This window comes from Botryllus schlosseri, chromosome 10, assembly GCF_051294905.1.
Source record: "Botryllus schlosseri isolate E-star chromosome 10, Bs_hap1, whole genome shotgun sequence".
Lineage (NCBI taxonomy): Eukaryota > Metazoa > Chordata > Ascidiacea > Stolidobranchia > Styelidae > Botryllus > Botryllus schlosseri.
Window position 1 is genome coordinate 26,010,582 of NC_137245.1, and position 21,599 is coordinate 26,032,180.

The 21,599-nt window shown below is 40.3% G+C and overlaps 1 protein-coding gene and 1 long non-coding RNA gene across 2 annotated transcripts in view; one reads left to right on the top strand and one right to left on the bottom strand.

Annotated features, from left to right (window-relative positions):
• LOC145447775 (uncharacterized) overlaps window positions 1-21,599 on the top strand; it is a 244,252-nt gene that overhangs the window by 112,791 nt on the left and 109,862 nt on the right. The window lies entirely within an intron of this gene.
• On the bottom strand, window positions 1,305-20,480 carry LOC145447764 (uncharacterized). The gene is made up of 13 exons (XM_080326027.1): window positions 20,282-20,480; window positions 18,550-18,693; window positions 12,843-12,986; window positions 12,750-12,779; window positions 11,358-11,501; window positions 11,276-11,293; window positions 11,078-11,203; window positions 10,803-10,891; window positions 8,827-8,909; window positions 8,586-8,721; window positions 7,947-8,037; window positions 3,515-3,636; window positions 1,305-1,765 (listed from the first exon to the last, which is right to left on the bottom strand). The coding sequence occupies exons 1-13, from the start codon at window positions 20,340-20,342 to the stop codon at window positions 1,571-1,573; spliced, it is 1,383 nt and encodes a 460-aa protein (XP_080182153.1). The 5' UTR covers window positions 20,343-20,480; the 3' UTR covers window positions 1,305-1,570.

Below are 21,599 nucleotides of genomic sequence, written 5' to 3' on the forward strand. Positions count from 1 at the left end.
GAATGATATCATCATCTCACTTAACGTTACCGCAGATACACCGGCTTTTGCGTGAAATCCGCAATGTGTTGTAGGCTAAAGTGTCAGATCGGAGCACATCTTTACCATACTCGACCTTGATAACGAAATTACTGCCCTAATCATTGAGTGTCAACCTTGAGACTTGGCACAGCGTTCGATACTAAAATCAAGACATACCGTGCAAAAGCTTATGACGGATCTAGGTAAGGAGCATCGTTAAAATCAATAGAGACCAATACCGGCTTTGCGTATAATCTGTTAGCGATAAATGACGAGTCAGCTCTCACTCGAATTAGGAAACGAAATTACCACTAACACAGTTCAGTGACAAACTTAAAACTTGGTACAGCGTTCGATACTAACATTAAGACTTACCGTGCCAAATGTCATAACCGATCTCAGTATTGAACACCGTCAAAACCAATGGATACCAATACCGGCTTTTGAGTAAAATCTGCTTTCGATACATGACGGATCAGCACACACTCAACTTCGGAAACGGAATTACTACCCTAAACTTTAAGTAGAAACCCTGAAACTTGGGGCAGTGTTAAATACCACCATCACGACATGACATAACAAGTTTCAAGAGTTTTCATGGTGTGAAACCCCATTAAAATCGACCTATACCAGCAAAGGTCGACTAAACGCATATGACGGTAACAGAGTTCAGCTATAGATACGATTGTTACATCACACCTTAAGGGCACAGAGCTATCGTGCCCCGGTTGCTCGGTAATTTTATGAATAGGAGAGAGTAAATCACCGTTTCTTTATTGTGCGCGGTTTTGAGAGAATAGACAGTGAAAGCTTGTTATGAGCGCTACCGGGGCAAGCCCCGGCTAGGCATTCGCAAAGCGAAAACACAGAAGAGAATTCGATTTTCGCATAGACTTCGCTATATATGGGCATTTACAAGCGAAAGGACAAGAAGTATACGATTTTCGCTGTGATTTCGGTTTATATAGATAGGTGTGCGTCTATAAATGGTAAAGAATTGTTATTGAACAGAATTTTAGGTGGGGCAATGCCCCAGTTGCCCTATAGGACGAGCCGCCACTGGACGGAATCATATTGAAGAATATACCATCGGTCTGATGTAAATAGCCATTGAAGTCGAAAAGCACCATGAACACCACAAACAACAAAAAACCGGTCGTGTTTCTGCTCTAAAACAGAATTTGTATCAACCCCTGGATATAACAGGCCGCTGGTAAACCTCGAAAACCTTAATCTACAATTCTGCACGATCTATAGATAGCTGGACCAGAATCGGAGCAAAGTAGAGGTCAAAACAATTATATTTTACTGGATAATAGGCATACACAGTTATATACAGGTGTTAACAAAATGATGTTTCATGCGGAACAAAACAATACATTTGAATACCAGGTAAGCATTTTGGTAGACTCTGTGTAGTTCATGTATTGTACATTGAATGCTACAAATGGCGTATTCACAATATTGCTTGGCGCGTATAGAAATTCCCAATAACTTGTTTAATTAACGCAGACAACTATAAACCAACCGACAGTATGTTATAGATCTCTTATTTGTCGCAGCTATAAGACATTTCTGGAAATCTAAGACCTTTCTCTTCCAGAAACTTGATGTAGGGCCCGGCAAATTTAGTAAAGTAGGTCGGCAGTGGTGTAAAGCATTCGAGGGTGTAGGAGGTGATTCCATATGCATACATTTCGCATGATTTGCATCTCTGGCACACGATTGGTGATCCCGGAACAGCCTGCAATTACAAGGTGAAAATATGATACCTCACAATAGCCTAATATAGGCAAACGCATGTCTTAATCACATGCACGCCGTACATATTCTGTTAAATATATATTGCGTATATATAAATTGTTTTATGCACTGTTGGGCCATATACGTTTAACATTTCTTAGCCCAAAAGCAAGGTAACCATCTGATACAGGGGTTCTCAAGCGGGGTGCCGCGGCACACTGGTGTGCCTATTATGGACAGGTCAAAGGTACCGAGAGAAAATGATGCGTCATAACCATTGCGTCATATAGATAACATTGAGATGCAGCTAATAAATCGCATAGCTCGTTGTTGTGCAATTCAAAAAGAATAGAACCATACTAGGAATGGTTTTTTTCTGATCACTCCTTTACCTTTTTTTCACAATACTTGGTAAAAGTTGCAATATAAAATTCCGACAAAAACCTTAAAACATCATACTATACATACATTCTGAGTATTTAGGAAGCCGTCGGAAGCTGTAAAAAGTGGTAAAAGTTGCACAAACACCTGCTCTAGTTATGGCAAGAACACAAGAAATGCGAATGTGGATGCGGCATCGTCAGCTGTCCGAACTTCACTTGACGCCCTCTTTCAGTCATGGCCGTAGCGTAATCGTGCGGGCCCACCGGAGCATTGTGCTTTGTGGATTTAGCCTTCAGTTAGCCTTGTTAGTTTTTCCATTAATGATTTTCGCCCGGATAAGAGACAAATGCTTCGACGTTTTGACGAAAACACTTCTATTAAATAATCCCTCAAGAAAGCAGATGTTGAGTATGTTCGAAGGCCACATTATATCCACCCGATAACATTGACATCGAATTTGATAAGACAAAAAGTACACATCGAGTTCAGAATTTTATGGAAAAATGGAACAATAAGCAGTTATACTCACAGAAGCGAAAACGCCAATGCGGAACCGTTACAAGGAGAATATAAAATTACACAAAAATATTATTCAAATATCTGTGGTCGCACCGCTGTGTCACTTCAAACTCATAAGAACCAAATTCCACCGTCCGCGTTTGGAGTTGAATATCTTGTGTTCCTCGCAATGCACAGAGATGGCTAACGCTAGATTATGACATAAGCAAAGTAGCACAGAAATATCCTGACTTACATCGCCGTTACCGCCACTGTTTCAGCGGTTCATAAATGTATTCAACCGACAAATCACCTTTTTTTTACCAATTCCTTTGTCTGCGAATAAAGCACCTATGGTCCGCGATACGATGTACTGTTGTTTATATAAGTTTGATGATGAAGTATTCAAGTGAAAAGCAGGGGCGGGAAGTAATATTTTGTAATCTCTTGACTGGTGCGTCCCGCGAACGATTTCGAGGTTTGAATCCGGCCAGCGACGTAATTTGAGTTGGACACCCTTGGTATATGTTAAATCGCTTGGTATCGAAATACTATACGATACAACTATATCTAAAGATATAACTCTTGTGCGTTTCCTGCGATCAGTGCCAATAACTGCAGGATAGCGCAGCTGAAATTCATTCATTACACTATACACGACAGTATTTTAATGCGTTGTCTGCCTTGCATAAACATGAATCGGACCATTGATTCTCTACATAATTCGGGCAAAGTCGTTTTTCCGCTAATTCGGCCAAAAGTGAGCGGAACTAGCGGAGTCTGCTGAAATTTCGTCGTCTCATCCAGTACATCGATCTGACTAATTGCTGGCCGTCTATCTATAATATATGCAAAAAGAAAAATTTACCGGGCATGGTCCAGTGTCGCTAGTCTGGGCGCAAAATTGAAATTTCTCCACGAACTGCTCGTCCTTCAATAAGCAGTCCCCGTCTTCTTCAATTATAGTAGGATGTTCTGCTAAATCGGTGCCTAGAAATGGGAAGTGTGTCCGTCGTAAATGATAGCGGTCAAATTCCCAGTCCATCTTACTTATGAAATCTGGGTGGTTATTACTCTGTCTATAATATCCTTTGGGACAGTGCTTTTCAACCTTTTTGGGAGTCATTCGCACTTTTTAAAAAGAATAAATTTCATTCGCACAAACTAACCTAAAATTGTTATACTAAAAGAAGATGAAAATACAACATTTAATAGTTCAGGCATGCAACAAACTGGCTACTATGTATCTGAAGCTATCAAGTGTCTCATTAAAAAGGCTACTGTTTTCGCTCGTTTTGATTTCAACAATTTCACTAAAACCCTTCTCGTCCAAACAAGTTGTTGGGTTTTGTACAAGAGTGGCCAGGTCTTAAAATCTGTTCTGCACTCCTATCCAAAATACGACGTATTTTTTCACGACTGAAAAATGCTTGCTGGAAGAAATCGATTTTGAGAGCTGACAAATAGGTCTAGGAGGCTCCGGTATGTCGAAAGGGTGAAAAACCCACCTCTTTGTGTTGAGGCTTTTGCCTTATGTCTTGGAAAATAAGGTCCACACGATCAAGGAGAGTAGGCATGATAGAGCTCGCTACCTTATGATAAGTTGCTCCAGCTTTTTTTTTCGATATCCTGTTTTCTGTCTCGCGAGTATTAGGGAAGAGCATGTAAACTTACGATACCGTGTGTTCTGCTCTTTAGCTCAATCTAACTTGAGAATTCATAACAGTTTAATAACGTTAAACCAGCTTTTTAGACTACCATCAGAATCTGAGTTTCTGTGGCATCTAGCGACCCGAGCCTCACCCATAAAAAGGAATTGATTTTTAATATTACAGTAGTATGCTACGATTTTACGGACAAATATGACATACAGAACGCGCACACCACAATTCTATCCAACACAGCTCTATATAATATGTCTGACGCACGCGATTTCAAATTAGGGTGAATTAATTCCTCTGCCTGTCGCAGTTGTACTACTGTCTACTCAGATCGCAAGAACGTAACTTTTCCGTGCCGACAACGGAGCATATCCATATCCATATCGAATGGTTTGGCCATCCAGCATCGGTCATTTTTGGCCAAGGTTTTCATCGACGCTTATGTTTTGTCACCGCATTGTATCGGCGGTTCGTTGGCCAAAACTCTACGGCGTCATGTGACCCGACACAGAAGGGATTGGCCTCGAAATGAATGAGTCTCATAAACCTGAAGTAACTCGTTGCACATCCCTAGTCCCTACACTAGTTCATCCCAACGGTCTTCGACCGTGTTTACCAGTCGGACAAATCTTATCATGGATTCTCATGTTAAAGCTCTATTTTCTGCTTGTATCGCTTATTGGCTACAGTACCCAACACCGTGACCTTATATTTGTAAAAATTATCACAAGATTTTTTGCAATAAATTCAACAAATATTACATACATATTAACAGACAACTCTGGCACCGTGTCGACCCAAAATTATACCCTTTGCGGTCCATATTTTAATAACTCTTGAAGGGGAAAAAATCTGCGTTACAATAACTTTGCAAATATGAGTCTGTAATGATAGCATTTACTACTATCCTCGTGCCTAGCACTAATCGAACAGTTATTACGAAAGTATGATGATTGGTTAGCGAACGTAAGCAGAATGTAAATTTGGCGTCATTTCCCAGCCTGTCGCAGGCTCAGAAGGGCTAATATACTGTATGTTTGCCACTACACAAGCTTCCAAACTAGGCTTTTGGTTACGCAGTAATTATAGTGCGGAAATATTAATTCACTCCGGTTTGTGAGAGCTGCGATTAGTAGTGGGTCGTATGTTAAACAAGTTTTTACAATTGCGTCGCAACAACAAAAGTTACACTCCCCTTGAATTTCCTATTAGGTTTATTTGAATTATTCCAGGTCGCAAAAATTAACAATTATTATTTACGATTTTATTCGCACTCATCCGGGATTTTCATTCGCACCATTCGCACCACCTTCGTCATTCGCACTTAACCGGGATTTTCATTCGCACCGTTCGCACCACCTTCGTCATTCGCACTGCAATTTTTTTCATTCGCACGAGTGCGAATCGTCACACAGGTTGAAAAGCACTGCTTTGGGATATTAAATAGGTTTACCTTTTTTCAGCAGAAAAAAGAGGATATTTTCTCAGGCTAGAAAAACGAAAGTAGAATTTCTGCGTTTGAGTTTGATGATGTTTTTCATTTCCTCGGTAGTTGCAGGCCAAGTTACAAAAACAAAGCAAAGCGAAAGTCACAGACAAAAAACAACAAAGCAGGTTATTTTTCAGATTCAGTTCATGAATACCTTGCGGTTCCTTTGACTTTTTCATAACGAATGACTATTTTTGACGAGTTCGTGAAATGTTTTATACGAAATATCATTGAAATTGTATGCAACCGTCCATATGCTCGAAACTGATCCAACTAATACGTCTGTTAAGTTCGAGCATGCGCCAGAAAAATTGCGACGGATCATCACATTTAAAAATGCCCTGATGTTACAGAGACCGTCGCACAATGCTTGCAAAAACAATCAAGAAGGCCGGTGTTTATAGGTTAATTGGTGGCAAAACCTTTTTTTATCCAGCAAATCTGAATGGTTACAGTAATATTTTTGGACATACAACGTCTCGACTAAAAGTCTTGTTGAAAGTATGTGGACATTGGACAACTAACGAAATGCGTAAAAGATGACATTTACGCCTCCTCGGAGCACGATTGACTTTTATTGAGAAGAGAGGAAAAATCCTCCAAAAAGAGGATGTATTGCAGGGGTCACCAACCTGGTGCCCGCGGGCACCAGGTAGCCCGCGAGGACCAGATGAGTGGCCCGCGAGCCTGCTCTAAAATAGATCGAATAGCAGCATTTGCCAATATTCGTCAGATTATCACCAGTGAGCTTTTAAATATGTAAATTGAGTGATTTAGCTATTCTTGTTTAAATCAAACTATAACATGTGACTTAGAAATGACAATACATATATATAAACACTTAAAATGATGATATAAAATATCCTCAATTAAAATTAGTAATATACCAACATGTAATAGAATAACAAGAGATCGAAGACGTAGAATACGGCGTAGGCTACTGCCCATACATGCGATATGACGGCATGCCATCCACGGTCTTCTTGAAATGGTGGGGGCTCAGTTATGGTAGCCCAACGTCTCGGACGATGCCAAAGTAGTAAACAACATTATTATCCGGTAGCAGATAGCGGTGACGTAGCCTTTTGTGGTGTATTGAACTGATAAAATTGCTAATAAAACAATGATGATACTAGCAGATGCAGTATGCCCATTACGTATTGCATCTTTTGACACAGCTTGTCTATCTTACACTCAACGCAGTTTATAGTACCATGTTCCTAATTTTCTGTAATCGATGCTGCTGTCAGGTATAATGAAATCCGTCATGTCTGGATGCTGAACAGTCCGAGATTGAAATTGTACCACTGCAAAATCACCTCCTCCTCAAAGCCCACAAGGCTGAACTATTGGTGCCTTCTTGACACGGAAAAGTACAGTGGTGAATGCGCATTGCGCACTTGCGCAGCAGCGATGAAGGTTGCAAGCGTGGTTGGTTCACCTTATCGTTGTGTATCAGCCTTTGCGGACACGACATTGATCAAAAAACAAACACAGAACACGCCTCACTAATGCACATTGCACATCTGCAACACTCACTCAGAGTTGCAGTGTAAGTTACATACCAGAGTACAGCGCACTAGTTGATGGCATTCAATTCAATGTCAGGCCTCGCACTGACTGGTATAGAAACAGATAACACGATGTCCAGTCTAACGTATGACGTGATTTATTTTAAAATCTGAGCTTACATAGTTGTTATATAATAATTTATATAAACACGGTGCGAAGTAATTCGTGATTTCTTAAAAAGTCTTATGTGGCTAGCTGGTTGAAATGAGATGTTTTGCATTAAAAGAATCTCTTAGAAGTCTTACCGCTATGCAATACCTGCCTAATGCTATGAATATCAAAGCGGAAATTCCGTCTGATACGGGTAAACGGCGGGAGTAAATGGTAGCCTGTCGCTTCAATCAGTACCCAAAAGTAGCCCTTGGTTGCAAAAAGGTTGGTGACCCCTGATGTATTGTAAGCCTAACTTATCAAGTCACTTGATTCGTAATTATATAGTACATATATCCACGTCAAAAGTAAAGGCCTATGTAAGTAATTGCAAGGTGGTATCTCGATGTAAACGTCTCCGTGCACAATATACGTTGTAGATGTTTGCACGGACCTAGATTGACATAATCATGGATCGTCACTCTCACCGTCATGGCTGTAGACGTAGCAAGTGGCTCCCGCGGGAGGGCTCTCCCCAAGAGGCAAACTCAAAACGGTCGAGGGCAGAGAACTTGCAGTCTAAAGGACAGGAAATGTCGGTAAAGAATTTATTACAAACTTTGTGCAGTCACATAGAAAGTAATACGACGAATAAGTCCTGCCAGTAAACTATGCCCACAAAATATCCTCCGCCTGTCTGTTTCAGAAAGGAAAATGTGGTGAGTAGCGATGATATAATATACTTCACTTTGTGTGCCGGGAATATAAACTCAATTGTCATTATCATGCTTGTGCTTATGACAATGAACATTGATTTGATATGAACCGAACTTTTTTTGTTTCATTTCTTTCTATTTCGGCATTTTATTGAATTTAAGTATTTCTTATTCTGATCTAATTTGGACAAAAACCGTGCAGCTATAACTCTAATTCTACTCTAATGTTAAATAGCTGAGAATTTCCTAGTTTTCCAACTCTACTTCAATCTGGATTCGTCTAGGTGCCCAAACTATACTCCGGCGAGTAATCATTTTCGGCAACATCATACCAAGTTCCTAAACTGGAAGATTCCATGACGATTTACAATTATTCAACAGCTATGGATACAAATTCGAATATCATAGTACCTTCAACAACATAATGTTGTGGTATGGTATGATATTTACAAAGAACGGGTTTTGATGAACTTCGCCAACTGGATAGGAAACACCAGTAGAGAGGACAACAACAGTTCCTAGAATGTGGTTTCCCGCACCGTCAGGTCTGTGAAACAAGGATAAATCATAGCTATTTGATTAATTATATCCTGATAAAGGGATGTCTTGCGAACATAATATAAAGTTATCATTATTAGACATAAATACCTACGTTAAGCATGTTCCCGCTGTTAACACGTAATCAGGGGCAATTACAAATCCATGACAAGTTGTAGTTCCAGCTTCATACTTCACCTTCAGAAGAGAAGAACATGATAACTTCAAGATGGGATAATGATGGATGACGAATCACACGAAATTTCGTTCTGAATGAGTTTTTAACATGACGAAAAGATCGTAAAACAGTATAGATCTTAACCATGGAACAATAGGGGTTCCGTGGACCATTCTCATGGGTTCCAATCATTGCTGAGCGGATATTGATTTCTGAGAATCGTAGCTCGAGTATTTTAGGAACTACCGGTCCTAATCCGAACAATCTGAACCAAAAATCCACTCGAATCCGAATAATGCCGTCCAGAATCCGAAAACATCCGAATCGAATAACTTTACCGAAGAATCTTAATTGTGCATCTCTGCATAGTATATGGTCTTTTACAGAGGTTAAGGTTAGGGTTAGATTGTTTACATTCGCTTGAACCTTTGGAAGAACAACTTTAGAGTGCTACCATAGTCCTGCCAGAAGGTGTTTACTGTCCGTGTTTGGTTGTCGAGCGGACGATTTTTTCTTTTAACTTGAAATCAAAAGTCGCGTCTGGTATGAACTACCCAAAAATATCCGAAGCAGAAGTTTCAACTATCCGGAAGTATCCGAAACAAATTCCACAATAGAATCCGAATCCGATCCGAATGTCTCAAAATTGTGCAAAATCCTGTCCGAACCCTATCCGAGACCATCCGATGCTCATCGCTGGTTCCAATAGAAGACATATGATTTGTGTTGATATGATCGTCGTGGTCATCATAGGTTACTACTGGCAATTAGAGGCCGGACCAGTAGATGTATTATGATTGTTCTGGTGGTAAGCCGTGTGCACTGTGCAGTGGTGTAGGAAGGGGTGTTAGGGTTCGAAACCTCGTCATTCTGTAATGCCAATTATATCTCCAATGCATGCGCATTGCGCAATGCTAATTTGTAAGCAATTGGTATCACGCTGTTACGATTCGACCGAAAAATACGATGACACTTTGCAAGCAGAAGCCTAGCATTTCTGAACTTGTATCTGAAAGGCAATGACGCAAGTCACACTGATTTGCAATAAATATAGATTATAACTGGGGCGAGTTTTTTGACATGTCACAATTTTGTCAAAATTGTAGCGTTAGATCAAAATTTGTCAATTGGAATCATAAACGGTCAAATGAAACAAATAAGTTGACATGGTGTATTAGTCAACGTACCGCAATATCCTAGCCGAAGCAAGACTGCTTGGGCATTGCATGGTTCTTATATCAAGAAGCGCATGATGAAAAATTTTGATGTGTACGCACAACGTCAGTGTTGCCAGTCAACAACTGCTGCTGTTGAACGCTCTTTCTCCAATGTTGGCAAGCTACTTAGTAAGGTCAGACACTTTTTATCCGAGAATGTAGGAAAGTATCTTTCGTTATACAACAAATTTTAATTATTTCTACCATAATACGTGATGTAACAGCTGAAATTCTTCGTAGGGATGGATTACGTTAACATACTAGTTTTTCCATGCAAAAATGTGTCAATTTTTAAGCCAAAAACGTTTTTTCAGGCTAAACTACTTCGTAAGAACAAGCAGTTCCAACCAAAGATGAAGATGAATAGTACAATTTTTACATAATGTGCGAAAACACCTAATTTTCATACGTGAGGTCAAAATTTGGTCAATATTTAGTTGTTTTGGTCAAAAAAGTGGAAATTTTGGTTTCTTTACGTCAAAATCTTTCGTTTTTCAAGTGATATAAATCGCCCTATTGATGACTATTGTGAAACTACCGAGTAAATTTCGCTTAGATCCATGAGAATGTGAAAGTATAGAAAGCATAGTGTATTTGGGTATAGATTCTACAACTTACAATACCGCAATTATGCTGCCGGTTGTTGCTGTTAACGATGATAATTATAGGGTAAACTACACATTGCCCAACACTTACCAGCCAAGACACGTCAGCGGACTCCTCTTCCGACTGTTTACAGCAAGCGTTACCATCATCGCGAGGTAAGAACCCATCAGGACATTCAGCTGAATAACATTTTACTCATCGCTAGTCGCACTATATGGAATCTATACACAATATCCTACACATAGACGGCACACTGTCAAATACTAAGGTATTGAACTTTCGATAATGGCATCCTTATTTAGTATATGCATTATGAAGCTTTCGTGGCTCAAGGGACCCAAAAGGCTTACGATCCCTGTCCTTACCTCTCACGCAGGTTCCGCTTCCCGCGCAATAAGCGCATCCCTTCTCGGCGTGACACTGTTTTTCCGTAATGTCATCGATTGCGTGAGGAAAACATGGCAAAGTCTCGTTACCGAGGCATGGCGGCGCTAAAAAGATTTCAATTGTTTAGGTCAATAACGAATATATACAATATACATGAACGCTGAAGAGATACTCACGTGTTTCTATGTCTGGATCTAAAATAAAGAGGCGTTGGTGAGTTGATACTTATTTACAGATCTGGGCAACATATACAGTCACCTCTGACGCATTTGAAAGCACTGTTCTCCGGACACCAGGTGCATCCTATACGTTCTACGCATTCAGTAGCAGTCAGGACCTCCGTGTCGGAAGTTCTGCAGTCTAATTGTGCATCTGTAGTTTGACCGGAACATACTTTGGGATCTGAATAAGGTTGGAGACAGTTCGTAACGATTCGGGCAAGGAGTATGCTATATCATCTTGAGGGGATATTTTGGCTTGTAGGCGGTAACAGACAGGGATAATGACTCTAATTCATCTCGGGTCGCAATTTTTCGGTGACTCGCCATTACGCGAGTCATTTCCTGTGAAAGTAGAAGACAAAACTGTGAAGTAGAAGTAGAAGTACTCTAAAATCATAACTGCTTGAGGAAGTAGTGCAAGTATAGCAAAAACCTACTTGAGTATGAGTACTCTGAAGAAGTACCTCTTTACTGACAGCTTCTGGTTAAGAGTGATGGAATTTAGTGTATTATGAATGCAATGGATTCGTTTAATATAGGCATAGTTTAAAAAATCAATTGAACATGACTTGAACACGAGACTGAACACTGGACAGTGATACGAAAGTAAGATTGACCTGTGACTCTGAATGTGGTCGCATAGTTTTTTAAAAAATGAATTGAACATGACTTGAGCTAGAGACTGAACACTGGACACTGGACAGTGATATAGAAGTAAGATTGACCCGTGACTCTGAATGTGGTGACTTGGTTACAACCCTGCTCAGATCACCACTGCGTAAGGGTCACCAGTGAGTGACTTCAATTTATATCACAGTTTATCTCAGGGTTGTAACTAAGTCACAAGGTTCCGAGTCACAAGTCAACTTGTCTTTTATGGTTTGACTCGAGTCAACTCGATTCATTTTCGATTCACACCAAATCAAGTTCGAGTCCAAGTCAGGAAGCAACGGGTCGAGTCCGAGTCATAGTGTTTGCTGCTCAGTATTGAGTTTAGATCATATTCCACTCTTCGGTGATATCGAAGCCCGCACATACTCATTTTTCTCACTCTAAATAGGTTCATTCAAACAGATAAAAGAGTTTCCGGGCCTTTTTTCGATCTTTATAGACTGAAATATGTCGAAAGTCATATGACTCGATCGATTGATGCGCAATGACTCTAGTACAAGTCGTATCAATACACAAATTGACTCGGGTCAAATTGCGACTCGAGTCATTACAACCTTGGTTTACCCAGAGATTATGATTCAAAGCCTATTCTGAAAAGGTCATTTTCGAACATAGCAGATAGAAATGCGTAAGGATTTCTCAAAATAGAAATGCTGATTTTCCCTGATATATTCTTAGTATGCCAGTATACACTAGATTTTGACATTTCTGGAACAGGGGTTCTAGTTTCTATCAGACAACAGACGAAGCAACTAACCTGGTGTTATAAGGTCCGGAGACGTTGGGTCTACAAATGAAATATTACTATTATTATTATTCATGAAAAATTCGTGTTACACCTAGATTTTACTCTTGACGCATTTGAAACCGGTACGCGATTGGCACCAAGAACAGTTCGGTTGATTTCGACATTTCCCACTTTTGAAGATTCGCTTATTCTTACTGTCTTTGCACTCGTGAAGATCTGAGGGGTTCTTCCAAGAACAGCCGACTCCTGCGATTTAGGCATAAGGTAAAATGATGATGCGGATAAAGTGTGAACGGCAGTTTATTTGTGGATACGTAATATACGGGAATGGCCAGGTTGCAGCCTTTGTTATTCTATAGCTCAGTTCGGTTTACCACAATTTCCATCCAGTAAAAACGCCACAATGAACAGATATAGGAAAGAGTCAAACAGACTTGCAAAAGTTTTAAAAATAAGGCATCACATATAGCAGGGGCAGGCAACATACGGCCCGCGGACCACTGGCGTAGCAGCCACCTGGCGGTTCTGGCTCTGCGCCAGGGGCGGCAGGCTCGAAGGGGGCGGCAAAATGAGGCTGTACCAGCCGGCTAAAAGCAGCGTTATTGGTAGTCCTATAGCTGGCGTCCCGCGAGTTGAATTTAATCAAACTGGTCTCAGTCGAAACCTAGTGTTGCGCTGATTCCGTAAACACGAATTAATAAGTTAACATGGCAATGGAACCACTCCGAAATAGCCGTCATGGCCGGTTGTTCTTATCGCAACACAATGACCAATTGGCCATGATAATGGAAATTATATCGAGCGCTTATTCGGAACTACGCCGATTTTCACACTAGCATTTGAATTGTATTTCCGGAATCAGGCCACCAATAGCTTTCGATGAAGATCAGTATTGTTAAATTTGAGCACTCAGAAGGCCTTGCCAACTATAGGATGACTAAGACCAATTATGCTGCTTTTAGCTGGCTCAGCAGTAGGCTTGTCTGCGTATTCAAGTGTGAGAACTAAGTTGCGCATCTATTCGTAGGTTAGTGGTCTATACTCTGAGTTACGATTTGGTACAGCAGACCGAGATAGCTGTGAAGGTAAACCAGTCCTAGGAATTGCTTAAGTTGGTAATAAATGTCAGATTGACAGATTGTGCTTAAATTTATACAAGTGTTAATTAAGACTCGAAAATAAAACGTGTCAAGAGAGTGGAGCTTTCTTTAGAAAGAAGAAGAAAGCAAGACAAGCAGAAATACAGAAGCAGATTTAAACTTGAAGCTAAGACTAGGTTTACCGGCATACACCACTTAAATGATATGTTTGGATTTTTAATCCCCAGGCGCTGCTGCAAAGCGAAAGTCCCAATTTATTCACCAGTGCTTTTAAAAGCACTCATGACGACGAGGTGGACTTATTGGAGTTAGCTGCGGAAATTGACAGATTTAAGACGCTGGTGCGGAGCAGTGAAACCACGTTTGATCGTATAGTGCAACAGCGTTTGATGTTTTACAGTGGTTAGTTAATGCAAAGCTACTTGATTCGACACCGTATTTATGCTCGTGTCTGTAACTTTATCTGACCATTGATGTTTCAATTGCGAGCTGTGAGAGGAGCTTCTCAAAGCTCAAACTGATTAGGTCGTATTTACGTTCTGCCATGAATGATGATCGCCTATCAGCTCTATCCAATCTGTCTATTGAAAGAGACTACGTTCAAAAACTTGAATTTGAGGATATTATCGCTGATTTTGTTTCGGCGAAAGCCCGAAATGTTATGTTTTGAGGTGGCTATTGATTTTCTATTTGCACAATATTATTATTATTAGTATGAATTCAAGGCACTTCAATGACGCTTGTTAGGCCTTGCGCATCACGACATGGAAATTATACAGTTCAGTGTCATTGTCTTTTTAAGTATCGTTGATATTTGCGTCTTTCTTCAAGCGCTTCGCGATCGTTCACTTTCATTTCACTCCCCCATGCATTCAACTTCTGGTCTCGCATGCCGACTTTGTGCAGCGTGGCTTATTGTGTTTCTGGGTTTTCTCAAGACAGCACTGATAGTACAGCGGGATCAGCGATGAAGAGCCCAGATAAACCTCCGACACATAGAAACTAGCCTGAACATGGGTTCGGACTAACCACCATTGGTGCCGCAGCGCAGTTGATTTACACACTGCGTCACTCGTCGCCTCCCCTATGTGCACAATACATTCGTTCGCTATTTCTTGTCTTTATTATTTTTTGCCTTATTAACGTTGCGAGACGGTGACGCTGAGACGCGGCGCATTATTTGTAATTATCTTTATTGACAAGATTGCTTGAACAGGAATCTATGTCGAAATTTGCTGCGGTCTACTTAGGGGGCGGCATTTTAATCGAAAGCCAGGGGCGGCAACAGATGCTGCTACGCCAGTGCCGCGGACAGGTAATTTGGCCCGCGGCCCCAGTCTGCCGAGATTCCCCACTACTTGCTTACTACGTCAAATTTTAGTGACTGTATGTTATTATATACGTGTATGCGCAGCGTGCGAGAGTGGAGCTTACGCGTAAGTTCGTCGAAGCGAGAAGACTTGCGTCATCAGCATTTACGATATACCCAACCCAAATGTCGTTAGTAGTAATCATGGTTTTTGTCGACTACAATGGTCATTTACACCAGGCTGGTATTTCTTATTTTTGATTCCGTAACCTCCGACTTGTAGCACGTCACACTTCTAGGCTTCTGAAAGACATCGCTTATGCCAGAGGTCGCAAACTCAAAACGGGTAGTAGTCCACTTTTCAAATTTCGTCGAGGACGCGGGCCGCATGAATCCAATATCGAGATTAACTAGGCCACACAGTTGAACAACGACGCTATCTTCTCACCTACTCAATCCTAATGAATTGATATCTTGGAAAATTTGGGGTACCGGGCTTATCGAACGCCTTGAAATCTTAGTTAAGGATTGCGCCGTGTGTTGATTGATGAGATAGAAGCAGACATGGCGGCGCCTGTATGACAATGCTATTCTTAAATCCACATTGTTTTCGTCACTATCGGCATGAAATGGCTTTGAAGTGCCAATGCTGTCGTTAAAATACATTCATTAAAGACGATATGTTCCTTGTATATGTGGATAATTGGACGTATAATGTATCCATTCAGCCATCCGACCCGCCAAATACTTAATTTTCCTATATCCGGCCCGGCCCGACACATAGGGTTACATATAAACAAAAGTCAATGGAAAACAAACATGTTTAAAACACGGACCTTTTTTAAAACATGTTTTTATTGTTTTCGTTTGTTCGTTTTTAGTCATGACGTCCCAACTTTTTAATAGTGACGTTATAGTGGATTTACTTTGACAATTGAAAATATAGGGTGGATGTGGCTCCATTGACGAAAAAGGCTTCCGACCCTGTCATAAACGGACCAAAAATATCTTAAACCAGGACTGCATCGTTATGCAGTCGTCATCATCATCTGAACATCAATTCCGTACCAATGATCTATAACTACGTGCTATGACTGTTGAACCGACGACGATTTCGAGGGTTCCAACCATTCCAAATCGAAAAATTCGACTATATCGGGTGTCAGGGCAAATCGTCCATAGGCGTATACTACATGTTTTTCGAATGTATTTACGCAATTATGTGCTGGTAAAATTTTTAAAAATATTTTTATTTTTATTCAATAAATTCACATTTTCATAACAATGCTTCTAATGGTTTGAATTAGGCCAAATTTGGTGTATAGCAGGGACGGGCAACTTCTGTAGTCGCCGGGCCGGAAATGGGAAAATGAAGTAGGCCTACTTGGCGAACCGCATCCCGAAATCGATACATTAAGCGCGTATCTATCCACGTATAGGATTAATCGTATTTAATGTAAAATTGAAGTTTGAAGCATAGAGACCAAAACAGTATTCATTGAATTTATTAACGTAATGTATTTCAATAGCTGTTGAAGTCAATGAGACATCTGTGGTCGATCAAAGTTGTGAACATGTTCTTTGAACTTTGGCTGCATGTAGGACACGAAGAAAACAAATAAATAAAGAATAATGAACAACCAATATTAGTTATTTCCGGTAATAAAAGTAGCCTAGAGTCACTATTATTTGACGTAACACGCAAGAAGTTGAGAATTGCGGTAGACTGTGACCGCGGAACATATTATCATGTAAGACCTAAAACTGTCTGCAGGCCGCTCAAAATCCCTTCGCGGACAGTATGATGTGCACCTCTGGGAACATGTATTGTATACGAACGTGGAGTTGACATTTTTTTAAATTTACTCATATATCAATTCATTAGGGTTGAGTTCAAGCGTAAATGCCGGTAAATGCAAGTAAATAATATAGGTCTGGTGTAAAAATGACTATTTTAGTCGAAACACCTTGAATATTAAACAACAACAACAACAAGTAGTGGACGATTGCGGCAGACGATGCGACCGGCTTTTCGATCGGTAAATCGTGGGTTCGATTCCCGGCCGGGTCATACCAAAGACTAGAAAACTGGCATCCGCCGCTATTATGGTAGGCGCTCAGCATCCACGGATAGCATGGAGGAGAATGGATGTCATTTAGTTATTTAGTGGTTAGAAAAGGTGTTATTTAGTTATTTAGTGGTCATGTCATAGGAGAAAATGGATTTCGTGGCGGATTTTTAATTCCTTCATTGGGACATATTTGGAAAAAATTATATTTCAAACGATTGTATCCTAATTTGCTGAGACTGACAACTCCAAATCCAAAACATTTTGCAAACATTTCGCAGTCACCCTGTTTGACCTTGCTATCTCCAACATTTAATTTTTCCATAAACTCTAGAAAACAACTCTAAGCAAGCAATTAGACAATTAAAAATGAGTTTGCACGAGGATATTTCATCTCAGGCGACCATTTTAATAATGTAAGTCCTAACGTTTTAACAATTATGAAGCGAAACTGTCTCATGCTTTCTCTAATTAAAAAAAATCAAATTAGGTAATCAATATTTTACAACTTTGGAGGTTTCGCGGACCCCCTGAAAATGCTTCGCGGACCCCCGGTTGAGAACCACTAACCTAGACATAAAGTTTCGGACAACATGCGACGATGTGACTCCTGTGCGGTGTATGCGTTGCCAAAATGATTGCCGGCGATAAAACCTTGAACGAAATAACCACCGCATGCTGGCCAAAACGTTCGGCACTGTCCCGGCGCCGACAAGACCAGCGCCGAATAGTCCAGTGCCCGCAGCTTGAGCCGCATGTATCAGAGGAGACCTGCCGAGGAAAATATTAAGCCCTGTATCGAAATGCGAGTTTGGAATCGTGTTCGTCTCTCAGAAGGAGATATTTAGTTTCGACTGATGGCAAGCGATTCCAATATATCTGGAGAAACGACAATCTTTTAAATATTACGTACATGTAAGCGATAGGTTGGGTGGGGTAGCGACCAAAGTTTATTCCCTTCGCAACCAATAATTCAAGAATCACTGGCGTAACGGATGCTGTTGCCAGCTGCAGTAAATCGGTTGGTGGTATTCCTTTCTTGAAACGTTATATATTAATAAATTGAATGTTTGGCACGCAAGCTGGTAAAAATCTGCCATATTTGACATTTTGGCACGCTGCACACAAAAGGTTGGCGACCCCTGCTATATTTGTTAGCCAAGGAGAGAGTTTCAATGATCGTCTTCACCAATTTGTTCAATTACAATTCTTGGATAATTCTGAGTATATGAGAAATCATAATGACAATTATGATTCTTTTCAGGTAGACGCTACATAATATCCTAACCAAATAAAATTATTCTTCAGGTTTGGCGTCTTGATTCAATTACCTTCTATGCATTTCGTCTCCATATGATCACAGTAGAAGCATCCGGCGGACTTGCACGCTGTCTCAGTGACGTCCGGGCTCGTTGCTCGCGGGCATTGCGTCACGGACGATGGCAGTCTGCTACAGGTCAAATCCGCGGCTGTCTCTATTAAAGGAAAGATTACGTATAGGCTAAGTATAGTATTACGCTCTCAGCGAAAAGATTGTGCATTCGCATCCAAAGGGTGTGTGGTACACGATAACAGAACCGGACTGAGAATTATATAAATCCTACCTGTCCAAGTGACGTGCATACCTTCCTACGCTCCTACGCACATGCATAATTTGGATTAAAATAATGTGTTTGATTTATACCGCTGCATAAGTCTGAGATACGTTCTGGTTCCATGCACCACAGGTGTATACTGTATATGCTCCCAACCGAATATCATGGTTGGTACAAGGGTGAGAATGAACACTTTTTCGCTGGGAGTGTACACTACATCCATTCTACGTAGACTATTTGTATTGTATCAGAGCTCAGAGGTGCTCAGTAGTAAAGAATGTCTAACTTCTGGACAGTTCAAGTAGGCTTGTACTATATACTTATTCATGTGGGCATGTTTTAGACTACTTCCACTACTATTTCTTCACAGCGCTCAAAGCGAAACTAGGCCTTTATAAGCAATAAACCTCATAACGTCATAAATTTCTACTCATGTTACATGTAGACGAGGCGAATTCCAAGACATGTGAAAACTACTGCAAGTGGAAGTATGGAAATGAAAGGTCTGCAAAGTATTTTAGTAAGTAGCTTTTAAAGGTATATTTGGTCGGGGGATAGCATAGTTTTATAATAATTAATCAGCGGTGGTTAAAATTCGAATTTAGCAAGATTTGTCTTCGTGACAAATGACACAGCAAATAGGTAGGCCTATGCTCAAATATGTTTAGGCGCGGTGATACAGGAGAGTGGAGAGATGGTGACACTTTTCAACTTATTTTCCTGTCAGCCATAGTTTGAAATACTATGACATATGTGTATAGGGTTGCATTTAAAACAAACGGTGTTTTAAAACACTTTGTTTAAAAAAGTGTTATAAACAACGGGCTTTTAAAAAAATCTGTCTTCGTTAACTTGTAAAATTATGCCGTAATCGTGTAAATACTTTCCATAAAACATGATGTGTGAGCCTACGGACAATTACCTCCCGATATAGCCGACGTGTATCGATATGGGATGGTTGGAACCCTCAAAATAGTCGGTACAACAGCAATAGTACAAATATTTCGTCAAAGTAGCAATATTTACCCTATATTTTCAATTGTCAGTCCACTATGACGTCACAATCGATTATTCGTAACGTCATGGCTTAGAAAAACATGTTTTAAACAAGGACCTTATTTTAAACATGTTTGTTTTAAATTGATATTTGTTTTAAATGTAACCCTACATAGGCTATGTGTCCACTATACTTAAAGCTAAATTTCACACTACAGAAGGAAAGGTGAAAAGAAACTCTGATTACATTCATTCATTCGTTCGTTCAAAAGTCAACGGAGTAGGGTGATGGTGGTAACTACCTTACTTTTCTATATAATTAACGAAATGATCGGTGTAAGTAGGTGATATTTACTTTCTGTGTATGAATCAAGCGGGGCCTACGAATCAAGCAATTATAGCTCTACTATGTAGGCCTAAGTTCATCAACCCAACTGCATGAACGGAAATGAGAAATAAAGATGGAACTTACCGGCGCTCCAGAATTCCGATAATAAAAACAGCAAGATCCCAGTACGATAATTCAGTGACATCTCCTCAATATTTACCAACACAGGCAATTTCTAACTCAAGAACCCGAAGGAATATATCTACTTACTAGTTTAACATTCGGTACAATGCTACTGTACAGTCCGAGCACAAAATTACTACAAGTATGCAAGCAGATGAGTGGTACGTGGCTGAATTCGGTTCGTAAAGCTAGTAACTCATTTCTACATAAAACCTCACCTGATGCGTATCACACAAAAGCTACTACCCGTAAATGGAATCAAAATCATAATTCACAGCGCAAGCTATATGTCGAGAGCTGTAAAGCCTGTGTTATACGGGAAACGCAAAGTCATATAAGCTAGTGCGCCTCAGGAATTGACAAACAGGAACATCCTATGAATAAACATCCACATTAAATCACATCCTATATTCTTTCATTTGCTATAATAGATCCATGAACGGCTATGCGCTATGTGGTCGTACCCATATCACATCCCATTCACCTCGCTCTCACAACCATGCATGAGATAAGATAATTGTCAGATTAGATTTTACCTGGACAAGACATAGCAGACACAATGTACAATGCACACACAATGTACAATGCGATAAGACACAATGTGATGTGATGATAAGAGGATGCCGAGCGACCAGTTGCGGTTGCAGTTTCGGTCTCTTAAACTGCTGTCATCAACCTCGTCCCAGAAGAACAGTTTAATTTGAAACAACAACAGCAATATGTTGAAACTGTAATCAATTCCAGCATTTCAAAATGCTTTTCATAACATTCTTCCGAAATGTCAAATCAAGTCTCGGGCCACAAAATATGACCTCGCGGGCCGCATGCGTGTTGGGAACCGCTGTCAACGAATCCTCTCGCGTTAGGCGTTACGTTCTAGGCTTCGAAGATCGACAGCAGAGACACTGACGAGGGCGCGTGAAAGAGAGAGTGAATGATAATGTGAATAAATGCATGCGTGAAAGGAAGTCGTACGGAAAAACGGACCAAGAGTTAAAGATCTATGAACAGAGGTAGTCAGTAACGAAGTACTTCCACTTGTTTGAAGTACTCCAGTAGTTTTTCGCTAATTGGTACTTACTCAAGTAGATACACTTTCCCGTTGCTTCTACTTCTACTTCGTAATATTTCGTGATCTACTTAGCCTACTTACTTTTCGCTATTTTCAGTTTGTCAAGTAGAAGTAGTTTAATCCTCCAATTACAAAGATAGACTGGGAAATTTCGGGGCTGTGTTCACGGAGTATCAGTATTTAATTTTCATAAAAGTTAAATGAAGC